The 26,238-nt window shown below is 37.7% G+C and overlaps 1 protein-coding gene across 1 annotated transcript; it reads right to left on the reverse strand.

The window, feature by feature from the left end:
- Nucleotides 1-252: 252 nt before the first annotated feature.
- LOC149807229 (uncharacterized) lies at nt 253-11,100 on the reverse strand. Its single transcript, XM_089963785.1, has 4 exons — nt 10,990-11,100; nt 9,959-10,207; nt 7,864-8,115; nt 253-953 (listed from the first exon to the last, which is right to left on the reverse strand). The coding sequence occupies exons 1-4, from the start codon at nt 11,051-11,053 to the stop codon at nt 697-699; spliced, it is 822 nt and encodes a 273-aa protein (XP_089819911.1). The 5' UTR covers nt 11,054-11,100; the 3' UTR covers nt 253-696.
- Between the last annotated feature and the right edge of the window lie 15,138 nt (nt 11,101-26,238).

The following is a 26,238-nucleotide window of genomic DNA, read 5'->3' on the forward strand; positions in this document are numbered from 1 at the left end:
TGTCTGTAATTCTATGATTATCTGGGATTTAATTAGCAATACCCTAAGTTCCTTTCTAAAAATTTTCAATTTATATTCAAGGGTAACAAATTATTTGTTGAATTTTACAAAGATTGTTGCTTCGCACTCTTTTCTATTACTTTGTTTAAGACCACGGAGTTTTAATAGTATGCAGCCATAAACGTTTGTAGTTGAGAATAAACACTGGTGTTCAGGCAAATTTCATTCCAAAATAACAGAGAGCAATAAATCTAAAGAAAATGTTCAGTTTTATTTTTCAGAATTCATGAGTCTTGCATAGAGTAAATATTTCCTTCCATCAAGCTGAATTTTGTGCATAACTCGTCACTCGGCTGTATGCATAAAATATAAAACTTTTGTTGAATATCGCCATAATTATTAATACATGAGAAATAACAGTCACACCAGCAGATGTTTTTCAATAATAGCATCTTACTAACGGGATAGGATAAACGGAAGTAGAGAATTTGTTATAAAAGTCAAAGCAGATTTTGGTGGATCGAATGATTGTCTGGATTCAGTATATTTGACATGTAAGATGATAGGTGACATTTATATAAAAGGAATATCCGTATTTCTTCTAAATGACACCGATATCAAATTGCATAAAATATAAACATTTCGCGTGTCCCCAGACTCAAAGATATATTAATAACTGAGATCAGATCATAAAATCTACAGGTGGTTTTTTTCAATCCCATCAGACTGGCAGATGTAGCAAGCACTGTAAGAGCAGTACATGTCTCCAAAATTAAAACTGTAAGCTATCTCCAGAAGCATGCAGTCTTGGTCCTCGGTCCCTTGTATGTTGTTATTGGGTTGTCCGGGCCACCAACCCCGATTGGTAGGATATATGGGTGTGCCGTCAAGCCATGCCCATGACCCTTCCAGGGCCCGGTCATTTCCCCCAACGTAGAAATTACACCCTGGGGCTGAAATAAATAAAACAAAACCAGTTCTAATGGAAACTTGTTTTCTACCCACAAAACCTTAGAACCCATTTGGCATAATGCAATCTGATTAAAATCAGGTCTCTTCTGGCATACGTGAAGATCTGACAGCAACTGCTTAGGGGTCATGTTCTGGTGACCTTTGAACTGGCCCATGGAAAGGCAGCTTTCAGAAATCTCAAAGTGATATGAAATCGTTTGGCGCACATTGAAGCTCTTCAGATTTTTCCATACTACTCAAATGTAACATAAATTTTGAACCATTAAGTGAACCTTTTTCTTACACCCTACTTACTGAACACAAACACTATATTTCCAAGTAAAGTTCAGGACAAACTGCACATATTAACAGTAATTAAATACATTCAGTTTTTATACAGAAAACACATTAATTTAAAGTACTTTCAAACTCTGTTTTTACGCTTTTATTACAAGTAACTATTAATGCATTAAACCTAAAGGTGATAATTTAATTATGCACTGTTTGCAAAACAAAGATTCGGACTAGATTTTTAATAATGATTTGGAAGTAGTACATGTAAATAGAGGTTCTGGGTCACTTTTATTACTGAGTGATAAGGGTGGTCAGGAGGGCCCCCATGGATCTATATACTACTGCTGTATGGGGTTTCTGGGTCACTTTACCATGATGACTCCAGCGCAGTGAAAAATGTGTTTTTTGGACCTGTATGGTGGCTCACTGCGTGATAAAGTTTGTTCCCTTGCCTGTGGTTTACTTTTGCGTGCGATAATTTCTGTGTGCGAATGTGTGAATACCATGGGTGGAGTAACGTTTATCAACAAAGGGACAGAGTCTTTTTTTATAAGCATAGTGTATGTGTTATGTCGTTGTGATCGGAAAGTTCTCATGGAGTAGTAGCGTACATGTCCTTGTAGTGACTGTCTGTAGTGATCGATAGTAGCGATGGTATCATCATCGAGAGTGTGGCAATACATTTCGGACCATTGAATTATGTGATGGGTATCTAACAAGTTTCATCTTTGAACTTTCCAAGTTCCTTTTTATTATATTTGCAATGGAATGGTATTATTTCATGATAATTGCTAGGATTAAAAAGGTGTCGGTGTTGATACATATCCACGTAGAGGTCGTCGGTGTGAATTTCATAGATGAGTGAATTGGTATCGGTCAGGAGCGGTGTGGCTTTGTGTCCATATTGGCGTTTGATGAAGTCATAATGAAACTCAAGCATGAGCATTTTGGAGAGGTCAAGAACAGCTGCGCCAACGTAATGGTTTTGTTCAGCTTGAGTTGTGGATATATTTGGATTCGATCTCGACGAGTTCTTCGTCAAATATTTTCATGCTGACGAAATCTTGGTTGGCCACGAGCTTATCTAGTTGTCGTAGGTTATTGACGATTTCGATTTTCTATCTGCGTCTAATGTTTTCCATGGTTTTTCCGAAGATGCTGTTGTTCATGAATTTTTTAACAAACTGCGAAGTCCTTAATACCTTTTCTACTTGTTTTGTGCTGAAGTCGGGGTAGGTTTTAATTCATGGAGATTGTTTAAACTTCAGAGCACAATGAACTTTGTTAAGAACGATTCCATGTTGGAGAGCTTGATCGAGCAGTTGATGACGTATCATCTTGTGGCATGTTTTGGTGTTAAAATTGGGTACAAGCTTTCTTACCTTGGCGTATCCGATTCTGAATTGGCCTTTTTGCTCAAGTTTTTGAGGAGACAGCATCGAGTTGGTGACAAGGAGTGGTTCAGCGCAGAAGGGATAATCGTTATGAGCATCATGGAGATGAGAAGAATAAAGGAGATTCACTTCAACGACATAGCCACGAGCATCACCATAAACCGCTTGTCATTCCTCGATGACCTGTTCTCCGGTGATCCAGTGAAACTCTTCAACGGGAAGGAGTTGTGACATCGCCTAGCCATAAAGATTGTTTGTACAAAGGTAGAGAATGTACGTGGATGGCTTGGTGGGTTCATAGTGTTTCATGTATTTGTTGTTGGCGCCGGCCACGAGCATCACCATATACCGCTTGTCATTCCTCGATGACCTGTTCTCCGGTGATCCAGTGAAACTCTTCAACGGGAAGGAGTTGTGACATCGCCTAGCCATAGAGATTGTTTGTACAAAGGTAGAGAATGTACGTGGATGGCTTGGTAGGTTCATAGTGTTTCATGTATTTGTTGTTGGCGCCGGCGTGTTTTTAGGCTTGTGACAGCGATTCCTTTGCGAATCATGTGTTCGGTGAACATGAACATGTTCGAATCAGTAACGAATTCAAGCTGGGCTTGACTCGTCTTAAGGAAAGCATGGCAGAAGAGGCCTGGTGATGAGAATTACCAGAGTTGATCGGGTTGGTAATGATCCAAGCATGTATTTGTGAGCAGAAGTACATCTGTTTTCAGGTACAGGTCGTGATAATCTCCGAGAGTTTGGCAACCGAAGACGTTGCATATCTTGCTCGCGTGCTGGTATTCCTCATCGGTGATGTCGGAGAGATGTAAGTGGGAATAAAAAAGCGTCTTGTGGTGGCAACGAGGTTTCATTGAATCTCGAACACGTATCGATGTATTCGTAGGGATAAACTCCTTTTCGTTGGAGTAGATCTGCAAGGATTCCAAATTCTTTTTCTAGGTGTGTGAAGTTAGGACAGGTTTCGGCGAGTTCTTCTAACGACTACGCCATGAACTGGAACGATTCAATGAATCGAAAAGGTTTAATCAAGAACAACGTGTATTTCTCAAAATTGTGGGGGATGCATTTAATTTTGGATCCCACATCGGTGAAAAGTTGTTTAACGCGCGGATGAATGCGCGCTGTGGTGATGTAATGTCCATCGTATCCTCGTATAGTATGCAGTAGGAAGTCTGGATCTTTGAGGCGTAGATTATAATCATCATGAGCAGCTCCTCTATAGTGACTGGTGACATGGCAGTGATCTCTGATGTTTTTATCATGTGGCTTAAAACCGTCTCAGATTAGCTTCAAAAAATATTATCTTGTATATCATATACAATCAAATCAAAGCGACCGTAGTAGAGCGGTTTAACAGAACTCTCAAAAATCGCATGTGGAAGAGATTTACCAGCGATAACACCAACCGATACTTAGAATTTTGCCAGACTTTGTCGACCAGTACAATCATACATGGCATCAAAACATCAAAAATGACACCTACGGAAGCCTCTTCCGCTGGCAAAAAAAAAACATCAGGCTAAGACGCCTTTTTTAAAATCCAAATTCAAAGCAGGAGACTACGTCAGAATCAGCAGACGAAAAACTATCTTCGAAAAGGGACACACCCTTCAAAAAACAATTCCGGTCACTACACCCTCAAAGATTACTCACCAGAGCCCATACAGGTTTTTTTTGCGAGCAGGAATTACAAAATAAAAACCTATTCAGAGCCGAAAAAGTCATCTCCACCAAAGGAAGAAAATCTCTCGTCAAATGGTTTGGTTATCCTGAACAATTCAACTCGTGGAGTCCCACAGCATCGCTAATGCCATTGACTCGAGAGTGTATGACAAAGATAACAACACTTCAGAAATAATCTTATCGTACTCGTCACCCAAACTCTTCCTGGAGGCCCTCTTACATTTCGCCGCATGCTCGTGAAGACCCATCTTCTCAAAATTACGATTGAACACATACTCAGATTTTATAAATTTTGCACGACCTATCAACTGAACTCGAGTCACCTTATTCAGCTAATAATAAATCTCATCTCGTTGTGGCTCTGACAAAAAAAAAAAACGCTTTAGTTTATTTCTGATGTAGTGTTGCTGATCGTATGGCTGCACTGGACGCTGATGACTATGACTGCGTCTCACCCACTCATTGTTCTCACACTCGTCTTCACTCACCTCACAATAAATCATCTTAGGCACATAACTCAGATTCTTATTCGCGTACGCTATTAATTCCTTGGCACGCTTCAACGACTCTCTGGACTCCTCCTCACTTAATTCCAGTACTGGACACTTGCTAACCTCACTCAATCCCAATCGATATGCACTCCATGAATAGCACGAAGAAACATCTTCGCTATATTACAGCACACCTATAACACAACATAAAAAAGTGAGCCAGAAACCCCTAGCATATAGACAGGGAACACTCTCTATCACGCAGTGAGCCACCATACAGGTCCAAAACACACCCAATTGTTCTGCGCTGGGTTCACCAGGTTAAAGTGATCCAGAAACCTCATACCCCAGTAATATATAGATCCATGGGGGCTCTCTTGACCACTCAGTGATAAAAGTGAACCAGAACCCTCTTTTCTATACACTCCTTTCTGATATATTTAACAAGAACATTCAAAACAATGCTGTTCTGTTTTCTTCTCTACATTTTCTACTTGAACAGTCGCAAGAATTTAAAATGTAAACAAACATACAATTCCCTGCATGTGACCCAGTGATAAACTAGCCTCATCAATATTGTAACAAGATGTAATTTTTCTAAATTTGGGTGATTTTCAAAACAGCTCAAAACAGCTGCTGATATCTGTGATACGTCTACCTTTATGTTACAAAAAAAATGTTCTTAGTTTTATCCTCAGATGTACTAAACACTTTTTATTTATCCGTAATATTAATGTTAATAGACAAATTGAAAGTTCCAACACTTAGTCTAGCTCCGCTCCGCAAAAAAAATAGTTCAAAAGTTAAACTTCGTAGACCATGTGTTTAAATACTCTGAGGCTGAGCTGGATTTCGGGTGACTTTGGTTTTTTTGAATTGTATACATTGTGTAACGTTTCTTCTCTGTGTCATCATTGCTGCAGCTTGGAACGAAATCAACGGAGTGTCCAGTTCAATTATGTTTATTCTTCGATTTGCTGGTTGTTTTTGTTTAAGCGCGTTGCGCCCAGAATTAGTTGCAAACTCGTTTGACGATCAAATGCTTTAGCCGTATTTGCTGAATAATCTTTATATATCTATGTTGTAAGTATTAAGGGTATTAGGTTCATGGTACACACTATCTGGTTTTATTAAAGTAACCAGGTAGACACCAAATTAAGTGTCGTATTAATCATCCTGGCAAAGTTTTCTCCGAACGTGTTCTAACCATGCCTTAATCTGTACTGCCTGAGTATTTCTAACTTTCTCTGGATGTATTCAATTTTTAGTACAAGATTTCAAAAACATTTGGTTTCTCCTTCTGTCATGTTTGGTGTCACTTTGCACATCAGTTTCATCTCAGAACTGACTGTCAAACATTCTCTCCAAATTATTATTGTCAGCCGCAGCTCTATTTATCGGCGGTAGATCACCGTATATTTCTTCCTGCTTACGGTTCTTCCCCATTATCCCAGGCGGCACAAAGCGGCCATTATCACACAGTATGACTGAGTTTCTTAAATTGACAAACGTTTGTTGACATTTCTGAATAGTTTAAAATGCAGAGCAAACATCACTCCCTATATTATATAAGTAGACTATTACTGAATATTTCAGCTTGTAAAAGTTGTTCCAGGCTAGATGTACGATATGGCATTTTTAGGTGTGCGTTACGGAATCACATAATGAATATCTACATCTAAATCCAGATCAACCATGTAAAATTAAATAAGCATGGAATACACCTAGTTAAACGTAAAGTCATATCGATGACGTGATGTAGTCGCCGCGTCATTTCAAGTAGAGCTGTAAGCATTGATTTCACAAAAGTAGACTCCCTAACAGGCCTACCCGATTTTCATGTTGATCTTGGTTCCTGTTTTTCGCATTATATGGACTCAATGCTGACAAGTTCAAAACGAATATATTTCTAATTAAAATTAATTTTATCAAATGTACATTAGTAACACCACCTTTTACACCAGTTTAAATATTTTCCATCATTAGAGAAGCTATATCAAAATAATTGCAATTGTATTAATAGGCAACTGATCAGTATGTGATCAGGTTGAACTGAGTTTGTTTCGATAAAATCAGTTCAAAGTGCTACTTTTTCCAAAACTAATATTCACAAACAGAATTAGGGCTCTACAAATGCTGCTAGATATTAAAACAGTCAAAACTGAAAAACAGACGAATGAATACAAGATCATGAAAATGCAGCTATCAGAGTTTAAATGTATTCTTTGCTGCGTTTATCGCGGTATGAACAGTCAATTGCCGAATGACACAGCTTACATTGCACCCTATCGTTACGTGAAATAATAAAATGGTTGCTGACAGTTAATTGTTCCAGCATTCACACAGTCTGTTTGTAACCCCATACAACAACGTTCTGTAGAAATCAAAACAAATTTATTATAGAAAAAGACGTTATCTTGACTTGCTAACTTTGTGTGTGCGGAGACCAGGGGGAGGCAGCGTATTGATTTTTGCCTATTCCTCAGCTATGCATGGGTCATGTAGGGGCATTCCTTATAACGGCACTTTAAAAACACTGCTCCAACGGAGGCCTTAAACGAGTATCCTTTTCCCCGTAAATGATTTGACGATTTTGAACTATGACTCCCTCATTCTAATTAAGGCAACAAGCGTGTTCACGGTGCATATGAAATTTTTATTGTTCAAGTATTTTGTCTATTTTGATATAGTCATTTCAACTCTTAAACAAAATCTTTTTATCATTGGAGTTGCTGATAACGCTGTGTGTAACATAACTGAGCAATTTAATCTCCAATGAGCCTTAAAAGAAGTGAAGAGTAAATGTAAAAAGACAGGCAGCAACTTTTCCATCGAGAAAACATTATAAATGCAATTCAAATGAACCAATGAATATGCTCAAGGAAATGTTCCGTTAACTTGCCCGACATACAAATAAACTGAACGAGAGAAATATTACCAGCGTTCAAATGTAAGTCCTTGCCATTGCTTAATGAAACTGATTTATAGGAAAACACAGGAAGCAAATTTTCAAATACTCCCTTCAGATAGCTTACCGGCACTTTGTATCACTGATTTCATGTGGTTGTGAAGTTCAGAAGTCTTTAGAGCCATCAGGTATCCATTGTTCTGCTCACATGCCATCTTGGCATCCGTCCAGTTGTTGGTGCTAGTCTTTTCCAAGAAATAGCATGTGTTAATGGGAGATAGGATCCGTGTATAACCAGCAGGACAAACAACGGACGCATCTGTTGTGGATGTAGTGATTGTCGTACTGACGAGGTTACCGTACTTGTCAGAATATTTCTCTAATGACAAACGAATTAAGTAGTAAGAAAGCGGCAATGAGAATCACAACACAGTTCTTGTGAAAAATTGTTTCTTTAAGATTTAGCTAATGACGCCTGGCAGGAACTACACTATTACTGTTAATGATGGTGCGAGTAGAGTGACATTATTAAATATGGTTTCTTAAAAACAATAAATTTACTATGAATTGCGTGATATTGCTTCAGTACATTTACCATGAATTTCGTCATATTGTCATAAATGAACTTAGTATGAGTGCTGCCTTGATATTGCTACAATTAAATTATTATGATGAATGACGCCGTGACATTGCTATAATAGTTTAATTAAAATGTAATCGTACCCACTTCTGATCACTGCTTTGTTTTAAATATTTTTGCTGGGGTCCAATGACATCATAATAATACGGTGACATCATAATGATGCAAGATGACGTCATAATGATACAAAATATGACTTTGACAACCTATCAGACGCTGATTTAAAAGTTGAAAGAGCATTTTAAGGAACTCAAGATCCAGGCACATATTTTTAATATGATACAATATTTGAAAATATTTGAAAATATTAATAATCTCATATTATCTTAATATGTGCAAGATCTGCAGACAGGAAAACGGACAAAATCCTAAAATGTCTACAATCTAGAATGAAGGAATGCTCAATTCAGATACCCGAGAAACTTTAGCAGACCTGCAACAAGCCATAATTAAATATTAGAAACCTAATCTGATAACCATCTTGTAGTATTGCATCACATAATTAAGTATTAGAAACCTAATCTGATAACCATCTTGTAGTATTGCATCACATAATTAAGTGTTAGAAACCTAATCTGATAACCATCTTGTAGTATTGCATCACATAATTAAGTATTTGAAACCTAATCTGATAACCATCTTGTAGTATTGCATCACATTATTAAGTATTAGAAACCTAATCTGATAACCATCTTATAGTATTGCATCACATAATTAAGTATTTGAAACCTAATCTGATAACCATCTTGTAGTATTGCATCACATTATTAAGTATTAGAAACCTAATCTGATAACCATCTTATAGAATTGCATCCCATAATTAAGTGTTAGAAACTTAATCGGATAACCGTCTTGCAGTATTGCATCACATTATTAAGTATTAGAAACCTAATCTGATAACCATCTTATAGTATTGCATCACATAATTAAGTATTTGAAACCTAAACTGATAACCATCTTATAGAATTGCATCCCATAATTAAGTGTTAGAAACTTAATCGGATAACCGTCTTGCAGTATTGCATCACATTATTAAGTATTAGAAACCTAATCTGATAACCATCTTATAGTATTGCATCACATCATAATGAGTGAGGATACTTTTATATTCAAACTAAGGATTTATTTTAGATATCAAAGTCTACTTTCGCCAATAAATTACAACAATATTATCCACTATCATAAAACACGTGCGAAATGTGAAACATCTAAAAAAAAAACATTTCTCATGAACAAGCTCAAAATAAATATTTCATTTTACAACAAAGTCATATATCAATTATTTAAATTTGAATTGGATCCAATTGTAGCAAGATTAATTTGCACAAGAATTTGCTGTTTACAAACGATAATGCCTCAATACTCGCGTATAAGTCGTATCCAACTGTGAACTCTATAGTACCAGATCTGCCCTTGCATAATGCTAAAGTAGACATGGATAAGTGCAGGATGTCAGTATTAATCAGTATGGACAAGCAATGTCAACCCTGATCGGAAGCGCATTATGCGATGGCAGCTGATGGTCTGTGTTGTTTGCAGTTGGATCCGGCTTGTATAGAGTAAGGACTGTAATGTCAAGTACCTTTGTAGTAGTTCGACCATTCTTCGATGACCTCTGTTCCCAATGGTTCCAAGTATACATTCGAGATGCCACGACATTTATTGAAAATAGTGTTGAAGAAAAATGACATGCATATCACGTTCCTTGTGCATTCACGTGCACAGTCAATTATACTCTCTTTCCGTACATTCCACAATACATCCTTTGTGCCAGAAAGGCCATTGAAGCTGGGAACCAAAATCCACGTTGTGTTCTGAATGTCAACCAATCCTTAAAAGATGAAGGAGAAAGTATGCAATGATGCTTCAGGTTGCAAACGGTCTTCCGATCATTGACAGCATTATTGATCGACGTGACTAATACTATTTCTTTAATTTAACTTCTGATCAACATATTTTAAAGACAATAACTTTACTGAGCAATATTAAATACCACACTCGAACTCTGACATGAAATAACTAGAATTCGGAAAAAATAATGGTATTATTTTGTTTTGCTACAACCATTCCATAATAAATATAACACGATAAAAAGTATTCTTTATGTTTCTTCTCATTGATGAGAGAAAGAGAGAAAGATAAACTTTCTATTAGGATTAAACTGTGTGGTATTAAAATAACATAATTTATTAACGCGTATTTGTATTATTATTATGAGAAAGAAATAGACCAAGGACACACATATATATGCACATACATACCTATGCACAGTTGACGCATAAAAAGGACGAATGCATTGACATAATTAACAGTTTTGTGTGTTATACCCAAAAATTTAAATGATGTAATAGGATCAATGGATAACTGTTTCGATTTTGTAGATTTGTTTACACCTGTAAGACTATGCTGAGTGAACACACACACACACACACATCTATATATGTAAATAAAACGTGTTATGGCTGAAGAATATCGTGTATGCAGGGAAATTTGACTCAGTCGACTCGCCAAAGGTAAATTTAAATTTTAATCCATATGTATAGTATGAAATATACAGAAAAATAATCTCATTAAGATCAAGTAGACCCTTAAAATATGAAATTAAATTCTTACTTGCAGCCGCTACCATATAAGACGAGCATATGAAGACGAAGATGGAATATATACCGTGCTCCATAACAAAAGAAACCCGGCCGGCGCTTGATCAAGTGTCGTCTGATTTCGATCTTGCTGCTATCAGTACCAAATCTGCGTCATGCGCTGCGACTGATCCAGAATTCTGTCATTCAAAACTTGGCTGATCAAGCGTCAAGAAGCGACAACGAAAACTTTGATTAACTCATAATTACAGTTAGAACCTATTTATGTTTCGTCTCATTTGAAAATGTGAAAAGATTACTCTAAATATTTTTCATGAAACTGACACAAATCAAAATTATGAGCGAGCATTGTCCACGCGCAGTAAATAGAATTGAAGTGAATTGAATTAAAAAGAGAAAAACGATGACGTCAACATTTTGAGTTACTACTTTCTACGAGTTATGAAAACTATCGTCTAATGCCAATTTAAGAGTAAAATATCCCAGAAATGAGAAAATACAAAATGGGTGAGTGTAAACTGCTGACATCTAAATGTTTCTGATTGATCAAATCTTAACCTAAGAGTTCCAGCAATGTAAATATTTGCAAAAATTGTTGAAGCAGGACAATTTTGCACGTGGATTTGGTTTTCCTTACTCTTTCATTTATTCTCTTAGTTAACAGTGTATAAGTTGTATAATGTAAAAGCCAGCTTTTCTGAGTTGGTGTTTTATAGCAAATGGACCCATTTCGAATATCATACCAAACAATACAAATAACAACAAAGTGAATACTGTAAAAACGAAATAAGGGCAAATCTTTACCAAAGTTATTTTTTTTAACAAAGTCTATTGCAAAATTGAATCTTCTCTCTGCGGAAATTTGAATTAACCTTTCGTTGTACTCTTTTAAATCACACCTAAATATGAAAATAGAAAATAGAAAAAGTTCCAAACCATTACTATTACGGAGAAAGAAAAACACAAATAATGCACACAAAACTTCAACTCTCTTGTAGCTTATTAACAACAAACTTTCCAAAATTCATTTGTCATCTGGCAATATATGTTCATGCGGTGAGCCAGAAAACGCAAAGCATTTTCTCTTATATGTGAAAAACAAATAATAGGAGCATTGCTCCATATTACAAATATAATGTCGCTATTAATTAGTAACATCTTGCAATCTGTTGAGAATAACGATGAAATCCCCATTGCGGATCACCCAACAGTCCGTTCGGGAGGAGCTAGATGTACTACCATTAGTTGAAGTAATCAAGAAGGTGAAACGCCAGATGAAGTCGGATAGGGCTCCTGGAAATGATGGAATCCTAGTGTAAGTTTACAAAGCTGCGGTACCCAGTGCAATTGAAGTTTTCATGATATACTTTAGAGCACGTAGGAACAATAAACGATGCCAGAAGACTTTTGTTATGCGTTGGTTGTTCCCTCTTTAAGAATAAAGGCAGCAAAGGTTGCCTTCCCTTCCTTCTTGTCGGCCCTGGCAATTCCCAGAATCGCTTAGAATATCGTTCCATTCCTCTTTCTACCTAGAAGAAACAGAAACACAAGCAAACGGAGTGGTGTGATATTCTTTTAAAAGAATGCGAATTACAACGATTCAGTCACGATTTTGTTTTGCTGTTGCATGCAACTTGAGGACCGCTCCAGTTGCCTAGTAGTTAGAGCGTCCGCCTCGGATGCGGGAGGTCGTGGATTCGATCCCTAGCCGAGCCATACGAAAGACTTACAAAAATGGTACTAACAGCTGCCTCGCTTGGCGCTCAGCATTAAAAGGTTAGTGTTAGGACTGGTCGGCCTGGTGTCAGGAAAATGTGTCTGTGTGGGACATCATGTTGCATGTCTGCAGCATGATGCCTCAGTGCTAAGCATCACTATAAACTGCCACACTGCAGACATCGTAGTAATATGACTGAAAATAAAAGTTACGTTAAAAATCCAAATCACACACACACACACACACGCAACTTGAAAAACAAAGAGCTCTACAACAGTCAGATATAAAAAGGTTATATACGTCTATCAATATACCTTTTATGTACGTCTATCAATGTGTCTTTTATGTACGTCTATCAATGTCTTTTATGTACGTTTATAAATGTGTCTTTTACGTGCGTCTATCATTGTCTTTTACGTGCGTCTATCAATGCCTTTCATGTGCGTCAATCAATGTCTTTCATGTGCGTCTATAAGTGTCTTTTAATGTATGTTATGTACGTCTATCATTTGTATTTATCTATCAATGTGTCTATTATATGTCTATCAGTGTTTTTTTATGTACATCTATCAGTGTTTTATGAACGTCTGTCAATGTCTTTTTATGAACGTCTATCAATGTGTATTGTATCTGAGTCTGTGAGAGTGTGTTTTATGTAAGTTTATCAATTTGTTATTTTAGTTACATCTATCAGTGTTTCTTATGTTCATCTGAGTGTTGTTTTGTGTACTTCTATAAGAGTGTGTTGCCTTTGGACAAAATTTTGAATGGCAATAAACTGAAATCCTTGGCATCACTGAGGTTGTTGTATTTATGAAAACATATTCATACAGAAGCGAGATAATGCAAATTAATCAACTGCAGTTTTGTTTAATTTTCCCTGAAAAACAATGTCTTGTTCAATTTACCCAACAAGTCGATGTCTTCTTTAATTTACCCGACAATCGATAGCGCAACTAATTAAGATAACACGTTCATGCATAACTGATGATGCGTGTTTTTCTGTGTCAAACACATATAATCAATCAAAATTTGTGATCAAGATTAAAATTCGTATGCTACTGAAGCGTTTTGACAGAATGAATCTGTCGAGTTATGCAAACCAACTCTACTTTTTACGCTACGATATGCCCCAGGAGACACTGACACATCAAAAATGTTCGAATTACAACCACTTTGCTTTGCGATGTTTCATAATGCTTCTCTTTGAAATATCTTCGAGGCTGTCTTTGGAAGGAGAGTGCATATCAATAATTTAATTAAAATCTCTTCACCGTGAAACACAGAGCGTCTATTCAAAACACTGATCAATAGTTCGCTTTATTTATTTAGATGTTGATTGAGCCTTGCTCAGGAAATTGTAAGACAAGTTTAATTTTGATGAGTATTTCCCTACTGCAAACAGTGAGAAGATAAATCAAAATGTGGATAGTTCATGAATACTGTTAAAAAAAAAAAAGATTCCGATGATTATGAAAGCTTGGTAATATATAGTCACCTGGTCAGTATCAGGTTAGAGAGATCCCACGGACGAGTATGAAGCACGAGAACCACTATGCACAGTTCGGATGTCATGAGAAATGCCTATAACATAATTAGATAGATCCCACTGTACACGGCACGATTACCTGTTAGGCTGAATCACGAGATCCCCGTATAACATGACAGATACCTTAAGTGTTTATAAACAAGCTCTCGAAAAATTTATTCTCTCGACGATGCGAAATGCCAGTGTAAGTTAGCATATGAGGTGCAGGAAACTAGACAAGTAGAAGAAAAAGCACCGTCATTGGATGTGTGCACCTGCCCTGCGACTCTGTAAGTTATATTATGACTTTGCAGCCTTTGCAGATTTCACCAATACGACGCAATACTGTAACGTGTCAAAAGTCAACGTCAATTAAAATGGAATAGATGGGCAGCTTACGCCTTTTTCAGTTACTAGATCTCTTCATGTCAAGAAATAGTGTTCACCACAAAAGTTCTTATTTAGATCATAAAAGCACAACAAAAAAATATATATAAATAGTCAGCACAGTTCATTACATAACTGCCAGGCTTATATGTGTTTTCTCACAAACTTTAGTGCTCCAAATACTGAAATATAATATTTGCAAATATGCAGAACAGATGTTTGATAAAGCATGTTGAAATAACAACAATAGTTGCAATGGTAAATTGCATGTCAAAATCAGTGTAAATTTTCTATTTGTCCTAATTCACTTAATTTCTAACTCAGATAATCCCAATTCCCAAACTAATCTTGCACAGAAAAATAAGTTAATAGTTCTCAAAATTTGTTAATATGACGTACCAAAGTGGTATTGATTTTGTGCATCCAATCAAGGATCGGAACCAGCCTCGGGTTTGTGTTTCAGAGTCAAATGGTAAATATGACAGAGGCACAGTCTGGAACCGGATGTTATTAGTGTGTCGCGTTTGGGGGCGCTCACCAGTTAGTAATAATAATAATAATAATAATAATGAGTACTTCGTATGGCGCCTAAATCTTTAGAAGCTCTAAGCGCTTTACAACAATAGACAACACCTGTAAGATATAAAAAAAACGTATAATGATATAATTACAAAAACAAACACCATACAATTAGAAAACATTAAAAAAAACATGCTGAGAATATTTAAGGTAGGAAACATTATTGGGTCTTTAAGTTTGTTCTTGCAGTTGAAATAAGTGAGTTTTGAGAGCACTCTTGAATGTGATCACTGTGTCTTTGTGTCTAAGTTCACTGGGCAATTCATTCCACGTTGCTGGGCCCTGGTATCCAAAAGAACGCTGTCCACGTGACTTTGTTTTCATGGTGGGAATAATCAGTATGCGATTGTCAGAAGAGGAGCGTAAGTATCTTGCTGGTGTCTACACATGGGTGAAGTCGGATAGGTATGTTCAGGGCCGGCGCTACCATATAGGTAAACTAGGCAGCCGCCTAGGGCGCTGATTTCAGGGGGCGCATTTTTTTTAAAAAAAAAAATATTTGTTTATAAATTTTGAAATTGATATTTTCCGGGGGGGGGGGCAGAATCTAACTTTTGCCTAGGGCGCCAGATAGTCTGACCGGATCTGGCGCCGGCCCTGGGTATGTTGGACTAGAGTCCGACAGTAAAACGTAGCACAGAGAACAAATTTTGTGTTTGATTCTGGATCGAATGGATAGCCTGTTAGGGTACAGAGCAGCGGGGAGGTGTGCTCTGATCGTGGTACTCTAAGTATGATCCGAGCAGCTGTGTTTTGAACTTTTTGAAGTTTCTGGAGCAGATATTCAGATGAACCAAACAGAATTGAGTTACAATAGTCCAGTCTTGAAAGTACTAATGAACACACAAGTGTTTTAGTGGCATCAACTGAAAGATATTTGCAAATTGACCTGATGCGTCTCAGCTCAAGATATGCAGCCTTGCATATGTTCATGACATGTTGGTGCAATGTGAGAGTACTGTCCAGAGTAACACCTAGGTTTCATACTGATTGTGTGAATTTAATGTTGGTGTTGCTGACATTTATTGTTTGAGGTAAATGATTTGAATGAAAAAGTCTTTGTGTTTTAATCAGAATGGCCTCAGTTTTATCATCATTCGTCTGCAGCTTCTTACATGTCATCCATGATTTCACATCAGAAATGCACCTCTCTACACCTTGGATGGTAGCATCAACTTCAGTTGTGTGGCTAGATTTGTGTCTTTGGGTGTCATTAGCATACAATTGTTAAGACACTGGATGATGATATATGACACTTGAGAGCGAATGAGTGTACAGAATGAAGAGAACAGGTCCACGAACAGACCCCACTGGAATACCACAACATAGATCAACTGGACTGGAGTGTATTCCATTTGCAGATACAATTTGTGTCCTGTTGACCATGTAGGACTTGAACCACAGTAAGGCTGTATCATGAATGCCAAATACATGCTGGAGACGGTGAAGTAATATATCATGGTCTATTGTGTCAAATGCTGCAGACAAATCAAAGAGGGTGATGACTGTAATCTTTCCGCTATCCAATGCAGAGAGAATGTCATTAACTACTTTTAGAAGAGTAGTTTCAGTACTGTGGCAAGGGCAATATGCAGATTGTACATTGCTAAAAAGACTGCTTGAATTTAGATGAGATACAAGCTGGGATAGAAAAACCTTTTCTAAGATTTTTTTTATGAACGGGAGATTAGAAACTGGGCGGTAGTTCTTTAAATCGTTATGGTCAAGTGTTGGTTTCTTCAGCAGAGGCTTTACAATGGAAGTTTTAAAAAATGATGGGAATTCCCCGGATGAGAGAGAGGTATTAATAACATCAGTTAGTGAAGGCAATACTGGATCTAAGCACTCATGCAGCAGTGATGTTGGAATTGGACCATGTTAACATGACTTTGGTGCACTCTTTATCAAGATTGTACGTACGAAATCCATAGAGACAGGTTCAAATGCTGCTAATGGTTGCCGCTCAAATTCTGTATCCCAACCGTATGGTAGCGACGAATCAATTGAAATTGTGGTGTCAAGCTTATCTCTAATGGTTTGTACTTTGTCACGGAAGAAATTTGCAAACATGTCCGGAAGGTCGACTGGAAAGAAGGTAGTTGGAAGTGGTGTAGATTTGTTCCTTGACATTAGCTTGTTAGTAATCTCGAAGAGCTCTTTGCAGCTGGAACTTTCCATGATCTTAGTAGTGTAGTGGGCTGATTTCGCTGTATGGGCTATATTTGTGACATTCTTCTTAGAGGTTTCATATATTTGCTTACGAACAGTGAGTCTGGTGGAAAGCCAAAGCCTCTCAGCTTTATGGCGGTCTCTTTTAGCTGTGCGAAGCTGGTCACTAACACTGAAATACCACGGAGAACACTTTTGAATTGATACTCTGCACGTGGTAGCTGGGGCATGTTTGTCAAGCAATGAACGTAGGCAGTTATCAAGTTGTTCTGCAGTAGGAGGTAAACGAGTTGTTAAGTTAGTTTGGATGTCATGCATTAGTTTGGTTCTATTTATCATACGGAGGTTTCTCTTAGTAGCAGATAAAGGTGGAGGGTTAGGGACTGATACGTATTGATGGCATATAATGCAGAGGTGATCTGATGCAAGGTCATAGGATACCAGGGAGGACCGTAGAATGTTATCATCAGGTCTATGAAGAATCCAGTCTAAATTGTGACCGTTTTTATGGGTGGGTTGGTCAACTGACTGTTTCAAGTTGAAAACATTAATGGAATCTATGAGTTTTGATGTATTTGGGTTTCCGGGACAGTCAAAGTGAAAGTTGAAATCTCCATGAATAACCAGGTTGCCACCGATCGAATTTCCATAGTCCAGGAGATCGGAAACTGCTTCAAAGAGAGAGAGTCAGCTTGTTTTTTTCTACTAGGAGGAGGGCGGTATAGGCAGAAGAAATGGACTGACCTAGTTCAAACGATGTGTGGTCGAAATTGAATGTTGTGTTGTGGTTAAGACGTTTTATCATGCTGTTCTTTGTGATGACAGCAATTTCACCTCCGCGAGAATTACGGGGGAACGACTTGATGGAGTAACCAGTAGGTGTTAGATCCGCAAACTTGGGCTCATCGCCTGATGTTTTTAGCCATGTTTCTGTCAGGAAAAACAGGTCAATATTCTGGTCGTTGATAAAATTAACTATTGCTGTGCGCTTTCCCGGTGGTCCTACTGATTGGGCATTGAATAATACAATACGCAGAGGTATCTCCTGGATAGTTGACACAAAGGTTGACGAATTAATAGGGATTTGAATTAGCTTATCTAAATTAACGGTCGTCGATTTATTTTTAAATTGTTGAGCCGAAATAAGGGAGACAACTGGAATTCTTCCTCTTCTACGCCGGCCAGCTTTGAAACAATGCTTCTTTTTTCGCTTCTGTTTACATTTAGGTAATGATGAATGTAGTCCCAGTTCGTTTAGTCTAGAACACAATGTAGTGTGGAGAGCCAAAGAGTGATCATCAAAATCAATTAATGAGGGTCCATCATAGCATGAACAGGTTGACTGGCGAGTATGACGTGATGGCGGTTTGTTCAAAAACAGTGGAACCAGACAGCTGAGAAAAGGTCAAACTGCTCTCATTTCCAAAACAAGGAGATGAATAATCACATACGAATTTAACAGCCAGTTCATAATGAACACAATAACGTAGATGAAAACAGGCAACAAGCACAAATATGATGAAAACGGCAATGAAACACGGAACAGCTGATTCAAGCCGGTTAAGCGATAGCGGTCATCTTGTTTTCCTCAAGTATGTCCTTTTGAAAGAGTAACGTATGTAAGGTGAAGTTGTTTGCATTTAAATCATGCACAGTGTAGAGAATGTTGACATACCTCTATGTTACTTTAATGTAATGTTGCTGATATTTCTTTGGATATTGTACTCTTGGATATTGTACATAACCTAAGCACACTGCTAACTAAAATGAGTGCTCCCTTGTGCTAAAAAAAAGTCAGCCTGAATTAGTTTACAGTACACTATCCGTAGCAGCTATTAAAATCGGGAAATTGAATTTTGCCAGACTAGATAATACCAGCTTATGAAAGTGCAATGAATGAATTACCAAATATATCAAATGTAAAAAAAAGAAGTTATCGGCTCATTTTCATACAATTTACCTCTGAAGTTCAGTAAGTGAAAATGACCATGTGCAGCTAGCACTTTTTTGAAAGGTGCACATCAAGAGTAAGGCCAAGCTGTATACTTTATAACCCATATTACACCCATCAATCATACACCAAAATAAAGGGAATTAAAGGTTCTTTGAATTATGCCTAAGATATACAAGGTCTTTTTTAAACAGCCAGTATAACCAGTGAAGAAATCCGGCAAAATTCTCTTTCTCTAAAATTCTAATGCAAAATATGAAACTGGAGAGCGCCACCTTTCTTGGCTGAAACAGAGTTTGTCGTTTTGAGCGACACGGTCTGGAACCGGATGTCAATAGTGTGTCGCTTGAGTTGAATGCAACAATGTGTGTCGTTTTGTAGCAACAAAGTGTGTCGTTGTGTGTGGTATATTATTTCGACATCTAAATGACACAACCACTACAAAATGGATCGAAATTTGTGATTCAAAATGATACATTAAATTGAGTAATAAATTCAATAATGCCAGTCGGAATACTAAATTTCCAATGGATAGCAGACAGATGTGGTGATGACGACTAAGTGACGACGCAGTCCGAGTTTCCTTTGACCCTTGTCACCCCAGTTTTGATATTTGGATATTTATGTTGGGTTTTTGGGTCAGAGTCCATTCCATACCGAAAAGTTGGAATTCGCCGACACCATTTGGTGTTTGCATGGGATAGCCGCTTACTAGCCGGCCCATCAAACTTTAACGACCTTTCATCGAGATATATCTGCATGAAATCGATAGGAACATGATTTATTTTTTCAAAAATTGTAAGCATTGCATTCGTCATGTTGTTGTTGTTGTGGGGTTTAACACCATTTTTCATGGCGGCCAGTGTTAATGGTGGAGGAAGAACCCGGCAAAACCCTGGAAAGAACCACCGACCCACGAGAAGCTTCCGGCAAGCTTTCTCACATACCCACACTGGCTGAATCCGAGTCTCGAACCGGCGCAGACAGAGGTAAGATGGCAGTGATCCGTAACGGAGAGCGCTTTAGACCACTCGGCATTCGTCATGTCTTTAATCCGCTGATATCGGTGCGGAAATTTAACCTGGATCTGGCCATTTGCATTTCGAGTTACATGACTATACAAATCTCGCAACCTAGTCAGTGACATCCGAGGTCATATAGTCAAGTGATATCGACAATAAACAAATTTCCAAAGTTCTTGTACATAGAATTTTGACATATTATATACGTCACTTAATGTTTGTAAATAAATATAATGCACACTTAATTCTCAACATATTTATTCTAAGAACAACAACCAGAAACCTGTCGGTATCGTAGCAGGGCGGAGAAAACAATTTTAAAGAAGTCCCGAGCACGTGTCAGCGATGTTTTTGGTGTCGCGTGACTACCACACTGACGTGCTCTCTTCGTATTCTTTCTGGTTTTCTTCAAATGGCTGCAATCATTACAGATTTTCAATCGTTGTTTTCACAATAACTATTTTGAGAAGTGTTTTTTTTCTTTCTTCATTTTTTATATAAAATTACGTGACTTTCATTTATATGTTCGAACTGTTTTCTACAGCAACGCTAGAAATCGTTTAGTCTTGATATCACGTGCCTGCATGACCTCTGATGTCATTGAAATGTAGGTTGCGAGAGTTGTTTAGTTACGTGACATGGAATGCAAATGGACAAATTCAGGTCAAATTTCAGCAATAATGTACGTTCTTCTCATCTGTCAGCCGATTAAAGACATAAGGAATGCTATGGTCGCAATTTCTGAGAAAATAAATCATAATCCAATCGATTTCATGCAGGTATATCTCAATGAAATGTCATTAGTGTATGCTCGGCCGTCTAGTAAACAGCTACCCAATCCCGTCACCAACTGGTGTCGGCGAATTTCAACTTTTCGATAGGGAATGGACTCTGACCCTACACCCTAACATAAAGGTCCAAATATCAAAAATGGGGTGGCAAATGTCAGAGGAAACTCGGACTAAGTGAAGACGGTGTCGTCAGCTAAATCCCTCTATGATAATCTTTATTTGATATAACGAGGAAATAAACGTTGAACCAATTTCAGAAAAACATTATAGCAGTCATTATGAGTACTAAATTTAATGTGACGGTAGTAACTAGTCTACCTTGCTAATACTGCTTGAAATTATCAGTTGAGATGACTAGAGACTTTTGTTATGTTTGCTTGGTCTTCAGACCTTTACTGGAGTCGAACCGCAACTGCCAAAACGGCGGATCTCACCCGTATTTATAGCTTCTGGGAACACGCTCGGGAAATTCATGATAAAGTTTTCACGAATAGGACTAAATATGGAAGAATGCGGAAAGATTAACCTGAGCGCTTCCTAGCGGAAAGCCGAGCGCCCAATGCACACAGTAGTAAAAATGGCACCCGATTTCAAACGACAAAAATAGCAATTATTTCACAATAAATTATACAAAGATTCAAAATCTGTACCCAGATGATGAATATTTAAACAAATCATTTTTATATGATTTACGTATTGTATCAAATTACATTTCTTATGTACAAGAGTCATATATCAAAACCTTACTACAGTTACTATTATTTGCATTGCAAACAGATGTAGAACTTTCCAACATGAAGGGAATGTAAACAATAAAAGGAGATTGTAAATTATCTCAAAAATTAGTGATATATGCAACTGCACTTTATAAGAATATAAGTTGACAGGTAGTCAGGATTGTTTCAATACAACAAATTCATCTTGGGAGCATGCGCCCTTTTACGTAAAGCGGGCTAAGCAATACAAAAATAAAGCACAAATGATCTTTTAATGATAAGTTTTGTAGTTTGTCTTCCATTTCTCTGCAATTCCCGTCAAACTGGGGTTGACGTATAAAATAAAGCATGTTCATAGCGACAAAATCATCGATGATGAGAACAAAATAACTTTAAGAATGGCATGCTATCTTGGAGTATCATGTTGGTAAAATGCATTGATCATCTCTTTATTCCAGGCGGTTTTATCTGCATTTCTTTACATAGACTGAGAAACCGAGATAATGGTATAAAATGATAGAGTGGCTCTCCAAATGAATTTTAATTTTTGCAACATGCTGGAAAATGACCTTTAGAATGCCAGTGTTTTATGCAGCAATGAAAAAAGTATATAACTGGTATTTTTGGAGAGGTCCGAATATGCTAAATTTATTAAAGTACTCAATTCCAGTAAATCTACTAAGAAAAGATAACTTAAAATTTATATTCATAGTGCACTAATTGAACGTACTAATACTATGAATGGTATCTAAATTACATTCTCCTTTTCATTGTTCAATACATGTATTGCCATCTCATATTTCATGTATAATGTGTTTATGATACTATTAAGAAAAGCGTGGTAAATGCCGTTTACATACTGATGACACATTTTGTGTCTTCTGAAGGAGCTTGTACTGTAGCTCACATATTGCGATTTAACAGCATATTCTGGAGTATTTAACTAGTCACAAATTAATGTGTGGTGTTCTTACTTCTTTACATACACCATGTATACATGAATGCTGGTATGGATGTTTATTTGCTTGTGTGCCTATTACACTCTCACTGTATTTGTATGATGTGTATATATGTATGTCGGCCTATGTAAGCATGTGTATGGGTATATGCATATACATATATAATGTATGTGTGTATATATGCGTGTATGAGTGTGTTTGTGACTGGGGATATGTATAGCAAGTATATTCTTTAGTATTTAGGGAATGTTTGTAATTTTCACAGGTTTGTTTTTCATTACGTATTAAATGTGTCACCATCAATGTTTGTAATTTTCACTGGTTTGTTTTTCATTATGTATTAAATGTGTCACCATCAATGTTTGTAATTTTCACAGGTTTGTTTTTCATTATGTATTAAATGTGTCACCATCAATGTTTGTAATTTTCACAGGTTTGTTTTTCATTATGTATTAAATGTGTCACCATCAATGTTTGTAATTTTCACAGGTTTGTTTTTCATTATGTATTAAATGTGTCACCATCAATGTTTGTAATTTTCACAGGTTCGTTTTTCATTAAGTATTAAATGTGTCACCATCAATGTTTGTAACAATTGTAAATTTATATGCTTGCTGATGGCAAATTGGCAAAATGTAAAGAAAGTTCTTATTATTAATGAAATATCTTTCAAAAAGCTGTCCACCCAAATTATCCAGTACCGAGTACTGCACCATCTTGAACAGGACCAAATTTTGTCTGTTTTAAATACAACAATGTCAAATGTACTTGTAAATTTCCTCAATAGTATTTGCATCATTGCATTTGGCAATAGCTTCCAAGAATTTCTTCCAGTGCTTGCGCTGCTCCGCTTCTGCATAGTTGCATATCATTTTGTAAAATAACCCGTTAGTTATTAAATGTGTAAGCCACAGTCGTATTGATATAAAAAATATCTTTCTAATTGATTTATCCTTGGTGATCTTCACTATACTACTATAGCTGCTTGTTGTTTCAGTATAAAATATTATCACACTAACTCTGCCACAGAGATCATAACATCAGAATATGTTTCATTGTTTAGTGTCAATCAATATTATTATCCTGGTAGTAGTATAGTTACAAGCAACAATATAGGCCTGACTGACTAATCTCACTTGCGTGCGCACACAGCAGGAAAGGCTCACCACAGGTTTATTCTGATGTTTCATTTCATTTTTGATTACTGACATCCGAGATACCATTGAGTCATCAAAGGTGAAATTTGCAGAGTATGAAAAACAACCATGTGACTCAAGGCTTTAATAACAGGAAATCAAGGGATTGGACCTATATCAGTGACCTCTGTTTAAATGCCCCATTATCCAATTAAGTAATAACACTTTAAACTTTAACAAGAAAAATAAGGTCAGTAACTCTGACATGAACTACAGAATCAAAGTAATTTGTTGATATGCATATCTTAAGGTCATGACCAAAATTTTCAGCAAATTGCATGGCGATCCATTTAAAATGATAGTTAGTGCTGGACACAATGATGGATGGGATAACACAAGATCGATGCCATGATTATTATAGGACTAGCACTAATGAGTGCTGGACACAAGGACAGATGGTCAGAAGACTAGATGGACACCAGGATTATTATAGGACTAGCACTAATGAGTGCTGGACACATGGACAGATGGTCAGAAGACTAGATGGACACCAGGACAGATGAGCAGAAGACTAGATGGACACCAGGATTACTATAGGACTAACGCTAATGAGTGCTGGACGCAAGGGTAGATGAGCAGAATAGATGGACACCAGGATTAATATAGGACTAGAGTTAATGAGTGCTGGATACATGGACAGATGAGCAGAAGACTAGATGGACACCAGGATTACTATAGGACTAGCGCTAATGAGTGCTGGACACAAGGACAGATAGGCAGAAGACTACATGGACACCAGGATTACTATAGGACTAGTGCTAATGAGTGCTGGACGCAAGGACAAATGAGCAGAAGACTAGATGGACACCAGGATTACTATAGGACTAGCGCTAATGAGTGCTGGACACAAGGACAGATAGGCAGAAGACTACATGGACACCAGGATTACTATAGGACTAGTGCTAATGAGTGCTGGACGCAAGGACAAATGAGCAGAAGACTAGATGGACACCAGGATTACTATAGGACTAGCGCAAATGAGTGCTGGACACAAGAACTGATGGGCAGAAGACTAGATGGACACAAGGATTACTATATGTGATGTCATGTGATTTTTATTTTTAACGTAGCTTTAACAATTTTTCAGTCATATCGCTAGGATGTCTGCAATGTGGCAGTTTATAGTGATGTCTAGCACTGAGGCATCATGCCGCAGACATGTAGCATGATGTCCCACCCAGTCACATTATCCTGACACCAGACCGACCAGTCCTAACACTAACCTCTTAATGCTGAACGCCAAGCGAGGCAGCTGTTAGTACCATTTGTTAAGTCTCTGGTATGACTCGGCCAAGAATCGAACCCACGACCTCCCGCATCCGAGGCGGACACTCTAACCACTAGGCCACCGGAGCAGTAGGATTACTATAGGACTAGAGGTAATGAGTGCTAGTCACAAGGACAGATGAGCAGAATAGATGGACACCAGGATTACTATAGGACTAGCGCTAATGAGTGCTGGACACAAGGACAGATGAGCAGAAGACTAGATGGCCACCAGGATTACTATAGGACTAGCGCTAATGAGTGCTGGACACAAGGACAGATGGGCATTAGACTTAGATGGACACCAGGATTACTACAGGACTAAAGCTAATGAGTCCTGGACACAAAGACAGATGGGTTGGAGACTAGACACCAGGATTATTACAGGACTAGTGGTAATGAGTGCTGGACATAAGAGCGTATGAGCAAAAGACTAGGTGGACACCAGGATTACTACAGGACACAAAGGCAGATGGGCAGAAGACTAGATGGACATCAGGATTACTTGTCCTCAGAAAGAAAATGATAAAGTCAATGAAAATTACATAAGACCATGGCAATTTATGACCTGCAGTAAATTGGTTGTTTAGGCTTTCTCACCTGCAGAGAGAATGTGTGTGTGTGAGTTTGGGTTTTTAACGTAGTTTTAACAATCTTTCTGTCATATCACTACGATGTCTGCAGTGTGACAGTTTATAGTGATGTCTAGCACTGGGGCATCATGCCGCAGACATGTAGCATGCTGTCCCACCCAGTCACATTATCCTGACACCAGGCTGACCAGTCCTAACACTAACCTCTTAATGCTGAGCGCCAAGTGAAGCAGCTGTTAGTACTATTTTTGTAAGTCTTTGGTATGACTCAGCCGGGGATCAAACCCACGACCTCCTGCATCCAAGGCGGATGCTCTAACCACTAGGCCACCGGAGCGGTGACCATCAGTGAATTGGCTGTTTAGGCTTTCTGACCATCAGTGAATTG

The sequence above is a fragment of the Sinohyriopsis cumingii genome, chromosome 1 (assembly GCF_028554795.1).
Source record: "Sinohyriopsis cumingii isolate HCF-2022 chromosome 1, ASM2855479v2, whole genome shotgun sequence".
In the NCBI taxonomy this organism is placed as follows: domain Eukaryota; kingdom Metazoa; phylum Mollusca; class Bivalvia; order Unionida; family Unionidae; genus Sinohyriopsis; species Sinohyriopsis cumingii.

Excerpts from the sequence above, each read along its gene's own strand:
- LOC149807229 (XM_089963785.1), bottom strand. The coding sequence starts at position 11,053 with ATGGAGCACGGTATATATTCCATCTTCGTCTTCATATGCTCGTCTTAT. Across the intron at positions 8,116-9,958 it reads ATGGTCGAACTACTACAAAG|AGAAATATTCTGACAAGTAC; the intron begins GTACTTGACATT and ends GTTTGTCATTAG. Across the intron at positions 954-7,863 it reads ATCAGTGATACAAAGTGCCG|CCCCAGGGTGTAATTTCTAC; the intron begins GTAAGCTATCTG and ends TATTTATTTCAG.